General features: G+C 40.2%; 1 protein-coding gene across 5 annotated transcripts in view; it reads right to left on the bottom strand.

Annotated features, from left to right (window-relative positions):
* Positions 1–17861, bottom strand: part of LOC131941744 (E3 ubiquitin-protein ligase HERC2) — a 216560-nt gene that overhangs the window by 86855 nt on the left and 111844 nt on the right. For all 5 annotated transcript variants that reach the window (XM_059301211.1, XM_059301212.1, XM_059301209.1 and 2 more), the window contains 13 exons: positions 16789–16978; positions 16194–16486; positions 15716–15892; positions 15493–15629; positions 14914–15106; positions 13730–13877; positions 8853–9028; positions 5738–5930; positions 4697–4876; positions 4039–4229; positions 3274–3424; positions 2912–3108; positions 1340–1552 (listed from right to left, as the gene is read on the bottom strand). In XM_059301211.1, coding sequence (XP_059157194.1) covers positions 1340–1552; positions 2912–3108; positions 3274–3424; positions 4039–4229; positions 4697–4876; positions 5738–5930; positions 8853–9028; positions 13730–13877; positions 14914–15106; positions 15493–15629; positions 15716–15892; positions 16194–16486; positions 16789–16978 — 2439 coding nt within the window. The remainder of the gene's footprint in view (positions 1–1339; positions 1553–2911; positions 3109–3273; positions 3425–4038; positions 4230–4696; positions 4877–5737; positions 5931–8852; positions 9029–13729; positions 13878–14913; positions 15107–15492; positions 15630–15715; positions 15893–16193; positions 16487–16788; positions 16979–17861) is intronic.

Raw genomic sequence — 17861 nt, forward strand, 5'->3', positions numbered from 1 at the left:
ACAAACAAACATTCATCATCAAACAGAAAACTGAGGCAATTACACGCACAAGGTTTCAATTAACCATTAACCATTATACTATACAGCAAATGTTTTGATGACCTACTGCAAAGGTTTAGATGACCTACCGCTAATGTTTTGATGACCTACTACAAATGTTTTGATGACCTACTACAAAGGTTTAGATGACCTACCGCTAATGTTTTGATGACCTACTACAAATGTTTTGATGACCTACTGCAAAGGTTTAGATGACCTACCGCTAATGTTTTGATGACCTACTACAAATGTTTTGATGACCTACTGCTAAAGTTTTGATAACCTACCGCTAATGTTTTGATGACCTACTACAAAGGTTTAGATGACCTACCGCTAATGTTTTGATGACCTACTGTAAAATGTTTTGATGACCTACTGCTAATGTTTTGATGACCTATTACAAATGTTTGGATGACCTAGTGCTAATGTTTTAATGCCCTACCGCTAATGTTTTGATGACCTACCGCTAATGTTTTGATGACCTACCACTAATGTTTTGATGCCCTACCGCTAATGTTTTGATGACCTACCACTAATGTTTTGATGACCTAATGCAAATGTTTGGATGACCTACTGCTAATGTTTTGATGACCTACTGCTGATGTTTTGATGACCTAGTGCTAATGTTTTGATGACCTACTACAAATGTTTTGATGACCTACCGCTAATGTTTTAATGACCTACTACAAATGTTTTGATGACCTACTGCTGATGTTTTGATGACCTACTACAAATGTTTTGATGACCTAGTGCTAATGTTTTGATGACCTACTACAAATGTTCTGATGACCTAGTGTTAATGTTTTGATGACCTACTACAAATGTTTTGATGACCTACCGCTAATGTTTTGATGACCTACTGCAAATGTTTTGATGCCCTACCATTTAAGTTTTGATGACCTAATGCAAATGTTTGGATGACCTACCGCTACTGTTTTGATGACCTAGTGCTAATGTTTTGATGACCTAGTGCTAATGTTTTGATGACCTAGTGCTAATGTTTTGATGACCTAGTGCTAATGTTTTGATGACCTACCGCTAATGTTTTGATGACCTAGTGCTAATGTTTTGATGACCTAATGCAAATGTTTGGATGACCTAGTGCTAATGTTTTGATGACCTAGTGCTAATGTTTTGATGACTTACTACAAATGTTTTGATGACCTAGTGCTAATGTTTTGATGACCTACTACAAATGTTTTGATGACCTAGTGCTAATGTTTTGATGACCTACTGCTAATGTTTTGATGACCTAGTGCTAATGTTTTGATGACCTACTGCAAATATTTTAAAGACCTACCGCAGTGAGCTCTGACAGCCTGCAAACACTGGACTTGCCAGATGTAAACTGGACTTGGAGCTTCCCTTTGCTGGTGATTTTTGAAACTGTTCCAAGGCCAAGGTCATCATGCTTGACTAAACTTCCCAGTCTGAGTCTTGAGTCTACGCCACCAATGACAGCCAGGGCAGCAACCATCAAAGCTGTCTGGTTGCTGTCTCCCTCCGCCTCAATCTAAAGACAGACCCAGTGGGTTAGATCAGGTCAATTGTAAGGTCCATTGTTATATCAGGTCAATCTAAAGACAGAACAAGTAAGATCAGGTCAATTGTTAGGTCCATTGTTATATCAGGTCCATTGTTATATCAGGTCAATCTAAAGACAGAACAAGTAAGATCAGGTCAATTGTTATGTCAGGTCAAAGGTTATATCAGGTCAACTGTTATATCAGGTCGATTGTTATATCAGGTAGTTTGTTATATCAGGTAGTTTATTCCAAGGAAAATTATCTCAGACAAAATATCTCAGACAAAATATCCCAGACACAATATCTCATGGACAAATGAGATCACCCAGGTATACAAACAAGGTGGGTTACTTCAGACAGACACTGTGGGTTACTTCAGACAGACAAGGTGGGTTACTTCAGGCAGACAAGGTGGGTTACTTCAGGCAGACAAGGTGGGTTACTTCAGGCAGACAAGGTGGGTTACTTCAGATAGACAAGGTGGGTTACTTCAGACAGACAAGGTGGGTTACTTCAGGCAGACAAGGTGGGTTACTTCAGGCAGACAAGGTGGGTTACTTCAGGCAGACACTGTGGGTTACTTCAGACACACAAGGTGGGTTACTTCAGACAGACAAGGTGGGTTACTTCAGACAGACAAGGTGGGTTACTTCAGACAGACAAGGTGGGTTACTTCAGGCAGACAAGGTGGGTTACTTCAGACAGACAAGGTGGGTTACTTCAGGCAGACAAGGTGGGTTACTTCAGACACACAAGGTGGGTTACTTCAGACAGACAAGGTGGGTTACTTCAGGCAGACAAGGTGGGTTACTTCAGATAGACAAGGTGGGTTACTTCAGACAGACAAGGTGGGTTACTTCAGACAGACAAGGTGGGTTACTTCAGGCAGACAAGGTGGGTTACTTCAGACAGACAAGGTGGGTTACTTCAGGCAGACAAGGTGGGTTACTTCAGACAGACAAGGTGGGTTACTTCAGGCAGACAAGGTGGGTTACTTCAGACACACAAGGTGGGTTACTTCAGACAGACAAGGTGGGTTACTTCAGGCAGACAAGGTGGGTTACTTCAGATAGACAAGGTGGGTTACTTCAGACAGACAAGGTGGGTTAATTCAGACAGACAAGGTGGGTTACTTCAGACAGACAAGGTGGGTTACTTCAGACAGACAAGGTGGGTTACTTCAGACAGACAAGGTGGGTTACTTCAGACAGACAAGGTGGGTTACTTCAGACAGACAAGTGGTGATGGTTACTTCAGATAGACAAGGTGGGTTACTTCAGACAGACATGGTGGGTTAATTCAGACACACAAGGTGGGTTACTTCAGACAGACATGTAATGCTTTACATGGTGAGTCCTCCTTTCAGCAAGAAGAGTTACAATGTTGGGGAGTTGGGCTGCAATGAATTTGTTGACTGCTCCATTCCACACAGGTAAGGTATGGAGCCTGCGAATAAGGGCAATGACCTCTTCAGCCATTGTACTTGTGTATGTGGCTGTCATAGACACTGGAATGTTCCTCTTCTTCTCATCACAGTTGTCTGCTGCAAAAAGAAAGACTTCAGTCATGACAGATTGATAAGGGATTACAGTCAAAACAGGCATCTTCAGTCATGACATGTGACTTATGTCAGGTGACTTGAGACCTGTCAGATGACTTGAGACATGTCAGGTGACTTGAGACATGAGAAAAAGCATGGAGTACATACATGAAGAGTTTAAGGTCATGTCGGTGGCACATCCCATGAGAACAGCTCCTAGCAGAGCAAAGAGTCTGTTGACCAGCTCCATGACTCTAGCCCCATCCATGTAGTGGTCCCATGAAGGCAGAACACTTCGCAGTAATTTCAGTATCAGAATCTGAGATCAATCACACAAACTACTTTCAACCTTATGTGGATCAGTTCTTATCAAACTCAATACAAAATAAAGCAGGGGTATCTCTCCTTAACTTTCTTGGTCCATAGAAATATTTTTTAATTTCCTTATTTTAATACTTTATAATAAAATAGAATCGCCTTGGAAAAAGATTTACATGTCACATGAATGCAAAAATAGGTGAAATATAAATACATGTGAGATTTCATCCAGCTAACTTCACACAAGTCATTATCTTTTTAGAAACCATAAAGTACCAACTCTGTTTACTGGAAATTGCTCAAACGTTGAAAAAAAAACTACAAATTTGAAATAAAGCTTATAAATGAACGTTGCCAGCAACATGCAAGTTATCGTACTTACAAACAGACACACATACAAATGTGCAAAAAAAAAGTTTTTCTGACTCAGGGTGGGGTAAAATGTTGCCAGATTTGTCTTTTTTTTTTTGCTTGATTACAATTTTTCTTCTATAGGCTTACTCCAGAAAAAATGGGCGCTACTCAGTTGTTTTTTTACATAATAATTTTTAAAATTTTTGACTACTTACCTGTCTGTAAACATTCTTGGAATATTTAGAGCCGTGGTCCACTTACCTGTCTGTAAACATTCTTGGAATATTTAGAGCCGTGGTCTTCCTCCAATATCCTGAGCAGCAGTGAGATCCAGCGAGGTGAGCTGAGTGCCTGGCATATGATGGGAGTAGTGGCAATGCTGCGCACAAAGCCCAGTGTGCACCATTTGACATGTTGCTGGCTTGCAATGTGGGCTAGAGCAGAATTGGTATCTAAAAAAACAAATTTACTCACACTAATATATCAATGTAATGACCTTAAATCAACAAACATGTTGTGTACTGTGGATAACATCCAACAAACAGGTTGTGTACAGTAGATAACATCCAACAAACAGTTTGTGTACTGTGGATAACATCCAACAAACAGGTTGTGTACAGTAGATAACATCCAACAAACAGTTTGTGTACAGTAGATAACATCCAACAAACAGTTTGTGTACAGTAGATAACATCAAACAAACAGTGTGAGTACTGTGGATAACATCCAACAAACAGGTTGTGTACAGTAGATAACATCCAACAAACAGTTTGTGTACTGTGGATAACATCCAACAAACAGGTTGTGTACAGTAGATAACATACTACAAACATGTTGTGTACTGTGCATAATATCTAACAGGTTGTGTACTGTGGATATCATACTACAAACAGGTTGTGTACTGTGGATAAGATCTTACTTGGACCATAGTTGCAGCCAGCATCAACAATACTCAGCATAAGTCCACAGAGTGCAGCAATGGACTCAGGTTGACAGTGTTCAGCATGTATGCCCGCACACAGGGACAGCACTTTGAGCAGGCCAATGCTGGAGCTTCTGATCAGGCTTGTAGGGTGTTTACTTTCTGGATGCTTGGTTTCTGGGCCAAAACATTTTTTTATCAAGTGTCTTTACTGTCCACATTTCTATGGAAATTGGTCTTTTTCATAGGATAGTTATATGACAGTGTCAGTCTAGAAAGCATATTTCTATGGGTTCCATGACAAATGATTTCAGGACAAAATATCCCAGACAAAATATCTCAGACAAATTATCTCAGGACAAATGATATCAAGGACAAGTGATCTCATGAACAAAAGTTATCAGGACAAATGATACCTTGGAAATATGATCTCAGACAAAATATCTCAAACTTCTTCTTCTTCTTCTTCGTTCTTAATTATTAGTGTGGAGGGGATCGAGATTTATCTGCCAGTGGGTTTGATCTCGAGACTTTGTTCGAATTTATCTTCCTTGAGCTTTTTGCCGACTCGACCACGCCTCCAACACAATTAAGCGTTACGTGTCAACTGGTTATGCGCCATTGAGGCCATTGACTCCGATTTCAGCCTGCTTTTCTTTTTGGATTTGCTTCCATAGCCTTTGTCCAACCAAGAACAAACTACAAGGCAGCAGTTGTTTAATTTTGGAGTTGTCTCTCCTAGAAGAGTGGCTGTCCCCAGCTAACGAGCCTCATCTGCCCGAGGGTTCGAACTCGCGACTTTTCGGTTTAGCAACCATGAGCTTTACCGACTCGACCACGCCGACCCCTATATCTCAAACAAAATATGTTTAGTATTTGAGGTTATTTTAGTTGAATTTAACCAAAAATTGATTGTCTTAGGAATTTACTTACAATTTTTTACACATAATAATTGTGAGAAAAGGTTTATCGCATATGTTTGTCAAATTACTTTAAACATGTTAAAATTGCAAATATCTAGCTGTGTGCAGTAGTTACCACTCTCAACTTCTTCCTCCTCTTCATCCTCATCATTGTCATCTAGTTCTGGCATCTGGGCCAGCTTGAGGTCATACTTGCCCTCCTTGCCCATCCTGTAGCTGTTGGTGCTACCTGTGTCCCACTGGACACGGATCCAACCATCTTCTCCCAACTCTCCAATCACATGACCCAGGCTGGGAGGAGGGCCATCCTAAAGAGATAGAATCAATACATGACCTTATCAACTAATACAATCAACTGATCTGCAAGCACATGGAAGCCATTAAGAAAAAAACAACATTTAATTTATATATTATGGGAGGGTAATGGACAGGGTAAAAAAATAGATATAAGACCAGCTAACCCTTGTCAAACGTGTCCTAACCTGATCTCCCCAATCAAATGTGTCCTAACCTGATCTCCCCAATCAAACGTGTCCTAACCTGATCTCCCCAATCAAATGTGTCCTAACCTGATCTCCCCACTTCCAATCAAACGTGTCCTAACCTGATCTCCCCAATCAAACGTGTCCTTACCTGATCTCCCCAATCAAACGTGTCCTAACCTGATCTCCCCAATCAAACGTGTCCTAACCTGATCTCCACAATCAAACATGTCCTAACCTGATCTCCCCAATCAAACGTGTCCTAACCTGATCTCCCCAATCAAACGTGTCCTTACCTGATCTCCCCAATCAAACGTGTCCTAAACTGATCTCCCCAATCAAACGTGTCCTAACCTGATCTCCCCAATCAAACGTGTCCTAACCTGATCTCCCCAATCAAACGTGTCCTAACCTGATCTCCCCAATCAAACGTGTCCTAACCTGATCTCCACAATCAAACATGTCCTAACCTGATCTCCCCAATCAAACGTGTCCTAACCTGATCTCCCCAATCAAATGTGTCCTTACCTGATCTCCCCAATCAAACGTGTCCTAACCTGATCTCCCCAATCAAACGTGTCCTAACCTGATCTCCCCAATCAAATGTGTCCTAACCTGATCTCCCCAATCAAATGCGTCCTAACCTGATCTCCCCAATCAAATGCGTCCTAACCTGATCTCCCCAATCAAATGTGTCCTAACCTGATCTCCCCAATCAAACGTGTCCTAACCTGATCTCCCCAATCAAATGTGTCCTAACCTGATCTCCCCAATCAAATGTGTCCTAACCTGATCTCCCCAATCAAACGTGTCCTAACCTGATCTCCCCAATCGAATGTGTCCTAACCTGATCTCCCCAATCAAATGTGTCCTTACCTGATCTCCCCAATCAAACGTGTCCTAACCTGATCTCCCCAATCAAATGTGTCCTAACCTGATCTCCCCAATCAAACGTGTCCTAACCTGATCTCCACAATCAAACATGTCCTAACCTGATCTCCCCAATCAAATGTGTCCTAACCTGATCTCCCCAATCAAATATGTCCTAACCTGATCTCCCCAATCAAATGTGTCCTAATCTGATCTCCCCAATCAAATGTGTCCTAACCTGATCTCCCCAATCAAATGTGTCTTAACCTGATCTCCCAAATCAAATGTGTCCTTACCTGATCTCCCCACTTCCAATCAAATGTGTCCTAACCTGATCTCCCCAATCAAATGTGTCCTAACATGATCTCCCCAATCAAATGTGTCCTAACCTGATCTCCCCAATCAAATGTGTCCTAACATGATCTCCCCAATCAAATGTGTCCTTACCTGATCTCCCCAATCAAATGTGTCCTAATCTGATCTCCCCAATCAAATGTGTCCTAACCTGATCTCCCCAATCAAATGTGTCCTAACCTGATCTCCACAATCAAATGCGTCCTAACCTGATCTCCCCAATCAAATGTGTCCTAACCTGATCTCCCCAATCAAATGTGTCCTAACCTGATCTCCCTAATCAAACGTGTCCTAACCTGATCTCCCCACTTCCAATCAAACGTGTCCTAACCTTATCTCCACAATCAAATGTGTCCTAACCTGATCTCCCCAATCAAATGTGTCCTAACCTGATCTCCCCAATCAAACGTGTCCTAACCTGATCTCCCCAATCAAATGTGTCCTAACCTGATCTCCCCACTTCCAATCAAATGTGTCCTAACATGATCTCCCCACTTCCAATCAAATGTGTCCTAACCTGATCTCCACAATCAAATGTGTCCTAACCTGATCTCCCCACTTCCAATCAAATGTGTCCTAACCTGATCTCCCCAATCAAATGTGTCCTAACCTGATCTCCCCAATCAAACGTGTCCTAACCTGATCTCCCCAATCAAATGTGTCCTAACCTGATCTCCCCAATCAAATGTGTCCTTACCTGATCTCCCCAATCAAACGTGTCCTAACCTGATCTCCCCAATCAAATGTGTCCTAACCTGATCTCCCCAATCAAACGTGTCCTAACCTGATCTCCACAATCAAACATGTCCTAACCTGATCTCCCCAATCAAATGTGTCCTAACCTGATCTCCCCAATCAAACGTGTCCTAACCTGATCTCCACAATCAAACATGTCCTAACCTGATCTCCCCAATCAAATGTGTCCTAACCTGATCTCCCCAATCAAATGAGTCCTAACCTGATCTCCCCAATCAAACGTGTCCTAATCTGATCTCCCCAATCAAATGTGTCCTAACCTGATCTCCCCAATCAAATGTGTCTTAACCTGATCTCCCCAATCAAATGTGTCCTTACCTGATCTCCCCACTTCCAATCAAATGTGTCCTAACCTGATCTCCCCAATCAAATGTGTCCTAACATGATCTCCCCAATCAAATGTGTCCTAACCTGATCTCCCCAATCAAATGTGTCCTAACCTGATCTCCCCACTTCCAATCAAACGTGTCCTAACCTTATCTCCACAATCAAATGTGACCTAACCTGATCTCCCCAATCAAATGTGTCCTAACCTGATCTCCCCAATCAAATGTGACCTAACATGATCTCCCCAATCAAATGTGTCCTAACCTGATCTCCCCACTTCCAATCACATGTGTCCTAACCTCCCCAATCAAATGTGTCCTAACCTGATCTCCTCACTTCCAATCACATGTGTCCTAACCTCCCCAATCAAATGTGTCCTAAACTGATCTCCCCACTTCCAATCACATGTGTCCTAACCTCCCCAATCAAATGTGTCCTAACCTGATCTCCCCACTTCCAATCGACTCCCCTCATAACTCTGGTTCCAACTTTCATCATGGCAGCCAGCTCTGGGCCTGCCATTGGCATGGTCTGGGCACTTTTCTTATTGAACTGTTCCTCGGGGATGGTGAAGATGGTGTTACAGTTGTCTGGGACTGGCAAGTCTGGCTCTGGACCTGACAAGTTACAGTTCACACTTCATAAACTATGCCGGCAAAAAATCAAATTATATTTACACACACACACATATGTATATATGTTTATATAGTTTATATATATATATATATATATATATATATATATATATATATATATACTAGCCGTCCCGGCCAGGCCCTGCTCTGGCTTCTGTGAAAAACCTTTCTGTTAACGACCATTACCTGTGTGTTTAGTAATCATCATAAACCCGGCATTGCCCACCCAAACCACAACCAACCAAAACAACAAAACGCAAACATAACGCTAACACAATTACAAATACAAACGAAAACAAAAACCTAACAACAAACCCAACCACAACCACAAACACCAATACAAACACAAAGAAAAAACAAACAAAAAAGCAAACGAAAACAAAAACCTAACAACAAACCCAACCACAAACACCAATACCAACAAAAAAAAAAAAAAACGAAAAAGCAAACGAAAACAAACCAAATCCAAACGCAAAACCAACCAAAAACACAAATACAAACCCAAACAAAAAAACACAAACAAAAACGAAAAAAGAAAGAACGAAAACAAACCAAATCCAAACGCAAAACCAACCAAAAACACAAATACAAACCCAAACAAAAAAAACACAAACAAAAACGAAAAAAGAAAGAACAAAAACGAACCAAATCAAAACGCAACCACTAACGCAAACCCACCTAAACACAAAGAAAACACTAACGCGAACATAAACGCCCGGGGCAGAATCGCCTGTTTTAGCTTAATAAACGACTATAGTACCCCAACTTATTCATAGTTTTTGCACTCACTTAAACGAACGCGCCTGTTTCAATTTAATGAACAATTATAATACTCCAAGCTTATCCGTAAAATACCTAAAACATTTGCACTTGATCAATCCCCGCTAATTATGTAATTATTTTTTTCCCAACACCAAAACAAAGTAATTAAAAAGTAAATGCTTTTCAACTAATGCAATGGTTTCATAAAGGGAAGTAATTGTGTTTTGCCTAATTTATCAAAGGGAAGTAAGCGCTATAGGACTAAATAAAAACATAATTAGAATTTTTGTAAAAGATGATATTTTTTTAAAACTTGTGTTTAATGAACATGCCGACAATTATTACTATAATTTGAAAAATGAAAATGATTTCCCAACACTTTTAATAGTAATTTTTTAACTCATAAATTTAGACAACTGCGCACGATAATTGATCTAACACTTAAATCCGTAGAAATGCCAACGACAAACATATGCGTTACAGAATTGAGCTTTATATATTAGATATATATAGATATATATATATATATGTATACATATATATGTATACATATATATATATATATATATGTTTATATGTGTATATGAGTGAGTATATGTGTATATGAGTGAGTATATTTAATACATACATATCAATACATAAATATAAACTTATATATATATATATATACACAAGATGTTCTGGCTAATGTCCCATGTAGGCTATGGTGTGATGGTGTTTTAATGTGGGTAATGTTACCCCTATACTGTGAAGAAAATGTTACCCCTATAATGTGAAGAAAATGTTACCCCTATACTGTGAAGAAAATGTTACCCCTATACTGTGAAGAAAATGTTACCCCTATAATGTGAAGAAAATGTTACCCCTATACTGTGAAGAAAATGTTACCCCTATACTGTGAAGAAAATGTTACCCCTATACTGTGAAGAAAAGGGTCCTAGACACTGGGGATGATGCTTGCATCTGGAACCATAGTTCACCAACAAAAGGAGAATAACAAAATTAAGTAGGCCCCATAACAGTACCTTGACCGGGCTTCGTGATAAATACAGACTGAATTATAATTGTATTCTAGGTTTTTGAGCACTGCGGAATACTTTAACAATATTTATAAAATCTTGTTTTAATTAAATTATATCCTAATTTTGCCTATTCCCATGTAAAGAAACAAAGAATATGTGCCAACACAAATGCTGTTGAATATGCCCAATACATATATTGTAGAATATATGCTAGTATTGTTGTAGAATATGTGCCAATACAAATGCTGTAGAATTTATGCCAATACAAATGTTGTAGAATATGTGCCAATACAAATGTAGAATATGTGCTAATACAAATGCTGTAGAATATATGCCAATATAAATGTTGTAGAATATGTGCCAATACAAATGTAGAATATGTGCCAATACAAATGTTGTAGAACATGTGCCAATACAATGGTGTAGAACATGTGCCAATACAAATGTAGAACATGTGCCAATACAAATGTTGTAGAACATGTGCCAATACAAATGTTGTAGAATATGTGCCAATACAAATGTAGAATATGTGCCAATACAAATGTAGAACATGTGCCAATACAAATGTTGTAGAATATGTGCCAATACAAATGTAGAATATGTGCCAATACAAATGTAGAATATGTGCCAATACAAATGTTGTAGAATATGTGCCAATACAAATGTAGAATATGTGCCAATACAAATGTAGAATATGTGCCAATACAAATGTAGAATATGTGCCAATTGTGACCTACTTAGGTCTGTTTGGCTTTATATATATTTAATCTCCTGAGTTGTATTTGTCCTTGGGAGAATTGTCAGTTCACTGGTACAACCCGGTCAACTGAACGCTGTCACATCATGTGATTGTAAGTTTAATCCCTGGCAGAACCTCATCCAATGGACTTGCGACCGTGAGGATCCTTGACTGACCCTCAACCAATAGTCGTAAGACTTTTGAGTTATTTCCCCTTACTCTGAGTTGTATTTAATCACGGGATTTTCAAGTCCAGAGGCCGCCAGATTGACCTAGGGACCAGGAGAGGTGTGCCTGTGGTTAGGTACGCCATTTTGCAGTATGGTCATTATGTGACATTATTTTCACCTTTTGTATAAGGGATTATGTGACTAGTTGTAGTTTACTGAATGTGTGTTCTGGTGTATTATTACACCTTTTTGACTATCGGTGATAGTTTAACCTGTATAAGGATTTCTATTGTTGTAGAGGCAAATTGTCTCTCCTTGGTCTTTTGTTGTAATTATTATGAGGCAATTCAGTTGTGTGTAGTAATGATTTATCACAGCTGTGATATTGTGATTTTTCTCAAACTGTAAGTTGGAGTTGAGTTTATTTATATTACACTGAGAATCTGTACATTTTGATCTTACCTAGTGTCATTATCTTGTACATAAATTAAAAAGGTATTCATAGTTTAAGGCGTGTGAGTCTCTTTGATTTGTCGTGATTTACCCCTAGACTGCATTAACGAGCTCACGGCAAGTTGTTGAGATTCCGTTACAACGTCTTCTATCGGTACCATACCAAACGAACCTGGGGCGTCCGCTTCCTCCGCGGCTGTCGGAGGTCGGACATAACACAATACAAATGTTGTAGAATATATGCCAATACAAATGTTGTAGAACATGTGCCAATACAAATGTTGTAGAACATGTGCCAATACAAATGTTGTAGAACATGTGCCAATACAAATGTAGAATATGTGCCAATACAAATGTTGTAGAATATGTGCCAATGCAAATGTAGAATATGTGCCAATACAAATGTAGAATATGTGCCAATACAAATGTTGTAGAACATGTGCCAATACAAATGTTGTAGAACATGTGCCAATACAAATGTTGTAGAACATGTGCCAATACAAATGTTGTAGAATATGTGCCAATACAAATGTAGAATATGTGCCAATACAAATGTAGAATATGTGCCAATACAAATGTTGTAGAATATGTGCCAATACAAATGTTGTAGAATATGTGCCAATACAAATGTTGCAGAATATGTGCCAATACAAATGTAGAATATGTGCCAATACAAATGTAGAATATGTGCCAATACAAATGTTGTAGAATATATGCCAATACAAATGTTGTAGAACATGTGCCAATACAAATGTAGAATATGTGCCAATACAAATATTGTAGAACATGTGCCAATACAAATGTTGTAGAATATGTGCCAATACAAATGTAGAATATGTGCCAATACAAATGTAGAATATGTGCCAATACAAATGTTGTAGAATATGTGCCAATACAAATGTTGTAGAATATGTGCCAATACAAATGTAGAATATGTGCAAATACAAATGTAGAATATGTGCCAATACAAATGTTGTAGAATATATGCGAATACAAATGTTGTAGAACATGTGCCAATACAAATGTTGTAGAACATGTGCCAATACAAATGTTGTAGAACATGTGCCAATACAAATGTAGAATATGTGCCAATACAAATGTTGTAGAACATGTGCCAATACAAATGTTGTAGAACATGTGCCAATACAAATGTTGTAGAATATGTGCCAATACAAATGTTGCAGAATATGTGCCAATACAAATGTAGAATATGTGCCAATACAAATGTAGAATATGTGCCAATACAAATGTAGAATATGTGCCATTACAAATGTTGTAGAATATGTGCCAATACAAATGTTGTAGAATATGTGCCAATACAAATGTTGCAGAATATGTGCCAATACAAATGTAGAATATGTGCCAATACAAATGTAGAACATGTGCCAATACAAATGTAGAATATGTGCCAATACAAATGTTGTAGAATATATGCCAATACAAATATTCACTACTGGTGTGCTTAAGTGTTCACAAACAAGTATCAACTAATTTTGTGACTTGGGAGCTGCAATTGATGAGTTTGAAAAGCAGGTACCTGCAAGTCTTAGAATACTCTGTGTGAGGGCCAGAAGACCAGAGTTGAAGAGAAGACTAAGGCTGTTGGAGTAGTGTTCTGCCACCAGTAGGCCAAGTGTGGCCAACAGAAACCTTGAACAAGGGAGGGCACCCAAACTCAGACGTTCCTTGAGGAATAAAAAAAAAGTGTAAAACTATTTGGAATGTGAATACAATTCAAATTGAAAGTGTAAATGACAAGATTGATATCTAACCTACTTAATCTAATCATAATGCTAGACGTTAAAGACATTTTCGCCCCTCATTTTCACTACTTTTTAAAAAAAATAATTTTTAATTTCTTTAACAGAAGAAAGATTTTCTGGGCTTCTCATCCAGCTCATGGGGGTTGGCGTGGTCGAGTCGGTACAGCTCATGGTTGCTAAACCGAAAAGTCTCAAGTTCGAACCCTTGGGCAGATGAGGCTCATTAGCTGGGGACAGCCACTCTTCTAGGAGAGACAACTCCAAAATTAAACAACTGCTGCCTTGTAGTTTGTTCTTAGTTGGACAAAGGCTATGGAAGCAAATCCAAAAAGAAAAGCAAGCTGAAATCGTAGTCAATGGCCTCAATGGCGCATAACCAGTTGACACAGATCCTTAATTGTGATGGAAGCATGGTCGAGTCGGCAACGCTCATGGTTGATAAATTCGAAAACAAGTCTCGAGTTCAAACCTACTGGCAGATAAGGCTCGATCGCTTCCAACACTAAAAATTAAGAACGAAGAAGAAGATCCAGCTCAGGGCTTCTCATCCAACTCAGGGTTTCTCATCCTCAGGGCTTCTCATCCAACTCAGGGCTTCTCATCCTCAGGGCTTCTCATCCAACTCAGGGCTTCTCATCCAACTCAGGGCTTCTCATCCAACTCAGGGTTTCTCATCCTCAGGGCTTCTCATCCAACTCAGGGTTTCTCATCCTCAGGGCTTCTCATCCAACTCAGGGTTTCTCATCCAACTCAGGACTTCTCATCCAACTCAGGGCTTCTCATCCAACTCAGGACTTCTCATCCAACTCAGGCGGGCTTCTCATCCAACTCAGGACTTCTCATCCAACTCAGGGCTTCTCATCCAACTCAGGGCTTCTCATCCAACTCAGGCGGGCTTCTCATCCAACTCAGGGCTTCACATTGCTGCTGAAATTGACCTGTAGACGAGGTGACTAACCTTAGTTCCTGATGGAGTGCAGACAAGAGCTGGGTTAATGCCACGAAGTTTGAACATGAGGTCTGCCTGGAGGACATGTTGCCGCAGCTCCTGGACTGCCCATCTGTACAGCTCTGCAAATGTCATCTCCAGAAGAATGCGATCACAAGGGGGGATCAGTTTCACATCTGTTAAGCAGTGGGGGAGGGGGGAGCTGGGGAGAAAAAAGCTTTTCTACAAGGAGTCTAGGCTAGGATTGTTGTAAGATAGAAAGTTGTTGAATTGTAGAAAGTTGTTGTCGAATTGTAGAAAGTTGTTGTTGAATTATAGAAAGTTGTTGTAGAATTGTAGAAAGTTGTTGTTGAATTGTAGAAAGTTGTTGTTGAATAGTAGAATGTTGTTGTAGAATTGCAGAAAGTTGTTGTTGAATGGTAGAAAGTTGTTGTAGAATGGTAGAAAGTTGTTGTTGAATGGTAGAAAGTTGTTGTAGAATGATAGAAAGTTGTTGTAGAATGGTAGAAAGTTGTTGTAGAATGGTATAAAGTTGTTGTTAGTATGGTATAAAGTTATTGTAAGCTAGAAAAAACTTCAATGGCTGACTGTTGCTTGGAGGCGACTGTTCGAAGTCCCTGCCATCCACACAAGATGCTGTATTTGACAGATGGAATCAGATGCTGCTTGTACACTAGAGCCAGGATGTTTTGGATACCCTGAAGTCTAAGCTCAGCTCTGGTTACCTACAAAATACAACACATCTATTGAAATGATCAGAGCAGTAAGAAAATGAGGGGCTTTCCATATGAGATAATTGAGCTGAGCAGACCTGATGGTGAAGAGATCTGCGCAGTTTTTCAATGTCCACAGGGTGCTGGTACAGTACAAAGTCCACAATACGATTGACCAGAGTCATCTCTGCCTTACAGCCGGTCATCCTCTGCCTCAACCAGCGCATCTTCTGGCTGTTTGTGATCACTTTAACCACCTGCTCCCAGGGGTCTTCCTGCAACAAACCAGTTTGTCACATCACAGGTCAGGTCACAAGTTTTGTCACATCACAGGTCAGGTCACAAGTTTTGTCACATCACAGGTCAGGTCACAAGATTTGTGACATCACAGGTCAGGTCACAAGTTTTGTGACATCACAGGTCAGGTCACAAGTTTTGTGACATCACAGGTCAGGTCAAATGTTTTTTGACATCACTCACATGTCAAGTTACATAATATTTTATTTAATCAGTCACTTACACTTTATTGTGTCACAATTTGACATCACATTTCATGTCATTTGCTAGATAACTTACATCTTTATCTTTGGCAGGTGGTTTTCTACTATTTTTTCTTTCCTTGGTTTGTAGGTCCTTCTCCTCAATCTTGATGTCCTCTATGGCCAGGACATCCCCAGCACTGTCCTCCTTCTTGATGTCCATCTCCTGCTTCTCTTCCCTCTCATCATTTTCTTTCATCTCCTTGCCCTGTGACACACCTTCTTTCTCCTCGCTATCCTTAGCGTCCCCCTCCCCCCCTACAGCCTCACCTAACAGAGAGTCTGTCTCTTCACTCTCTTTGTCCTCATCTACATTTTCTTCCATCTTATCTGCAGAAAAAACAAACTCTCAAGATTGGACAAGTAACAATACAAATGGTTTACACTGGGGCATGACTCAATCAACTGACTTGAGAGAATCAACTGACTTTTAACTGACTTGAGTGAATCAACTGACTTTTAACTGACCTGAGTGAATCAACTGACTTTTAACTGACAAGTGAATCAACTGACTTTTAACTGACTTGAGTGAATCAACTGACTTTTAACTGACTTGAGAGAATCAACTGACTTTGAACTGACTTGAGTGAATCAAGTGACTTGTAACAAAAAGTGATGCTGTAAGGTTTTACTTTTCTTCTTGTCCTCCAGGAGTCTGGTGATGACCTCCCTCCATCTGGGAACTGACCTCAGCAAACTGGAGCGGGTCAGAAGGTTCAACTCATCCCCGCAGGCTGGACGCAGCTCATTGAAGAGAAAGAGACAGCGCTCAATGACAGGTGCACACACTTCCTTGTAGGACCTGCCTTGGTCCTGGTGGGCCTGGGGATAAGATCATTACACTATTATCTTGGTGGGCCTGGGGACAAGATCTTTATTATCTTGGTGGGCCTGGGGACAAGATCTTTATTATCTTGGTGGGCCTGGGGACAAGATCTTTATTATCTTGGTGGGCCTGGGGACAAGATCTTTACACTACTATCTTGGTGGGCCTGGGGACAAGATCTTTATCTTGGTGGGCCTGGGGACAAGATCTTTACACTACTATCTTGGTGGGCCAGGGGACAAGATCTTTACACTACTATCTTGGTGGGCCTGGGGAAAAGATCTTTATTATCTTGGTGGGCCAGGGGACAAGATCTTTATTATCTTGGTGGGCCTGGGGACAAGATCTTTATCTTGGTGGGCCTGGGGACAAGATCTTTATTATCTTGGTGGGCCTGGGGACAAGATCTTTATTATCTTGGTGGGCCTGGGGACAACGTCTTTATTATCTTGGTGGGCCTGGGGACAAGATCTTTACATTACTATCTTGGTGGGCCAGGGGACAAGATCTTTACATTACTATCTTGGTGGGCCTGGGGACAAGATCTTTATTATCTTGGTGGGCCTGGGGACAAGATCTTTACACTACTATCTTGGTGGGCCTGGGGACAAGATCTTTATTATCTTGGTGGGCCAGGGGACAAGATCTTTATTATCTTGGTGGGCCAGGGGACAAGATCTTTACACTACTATCTTGGTGGGCCTGGGGACAAGATCTTTATTATCTTGGTGGGCCAGGGGACAAGATCTTTATTATCTTGGTGGGCCTGGGGACAAGATCTTTATTATCTTGGTGGGCCTGGGGACAAGATCTTTACACTACTATCTTGGTGGGGCAGGGGACAAGATCTTTACACTACTATCTTGGTGGGCCTGGGGA

This window comes from Physella acuta, unplaced genomic scaffold (genome assembly GCF_028476545.2).
Source record: "Physella acuta isolate Inbredline_101_S28 unplaced genomic scaffold, ASM2847654v3 ptg000372l, whole genome shotgun sequence".
Lineage (NCBI taxonomy): Eukaryota > Metazoa > Mollusca > Gastropoda > Physidae > Physella > Physella acuta.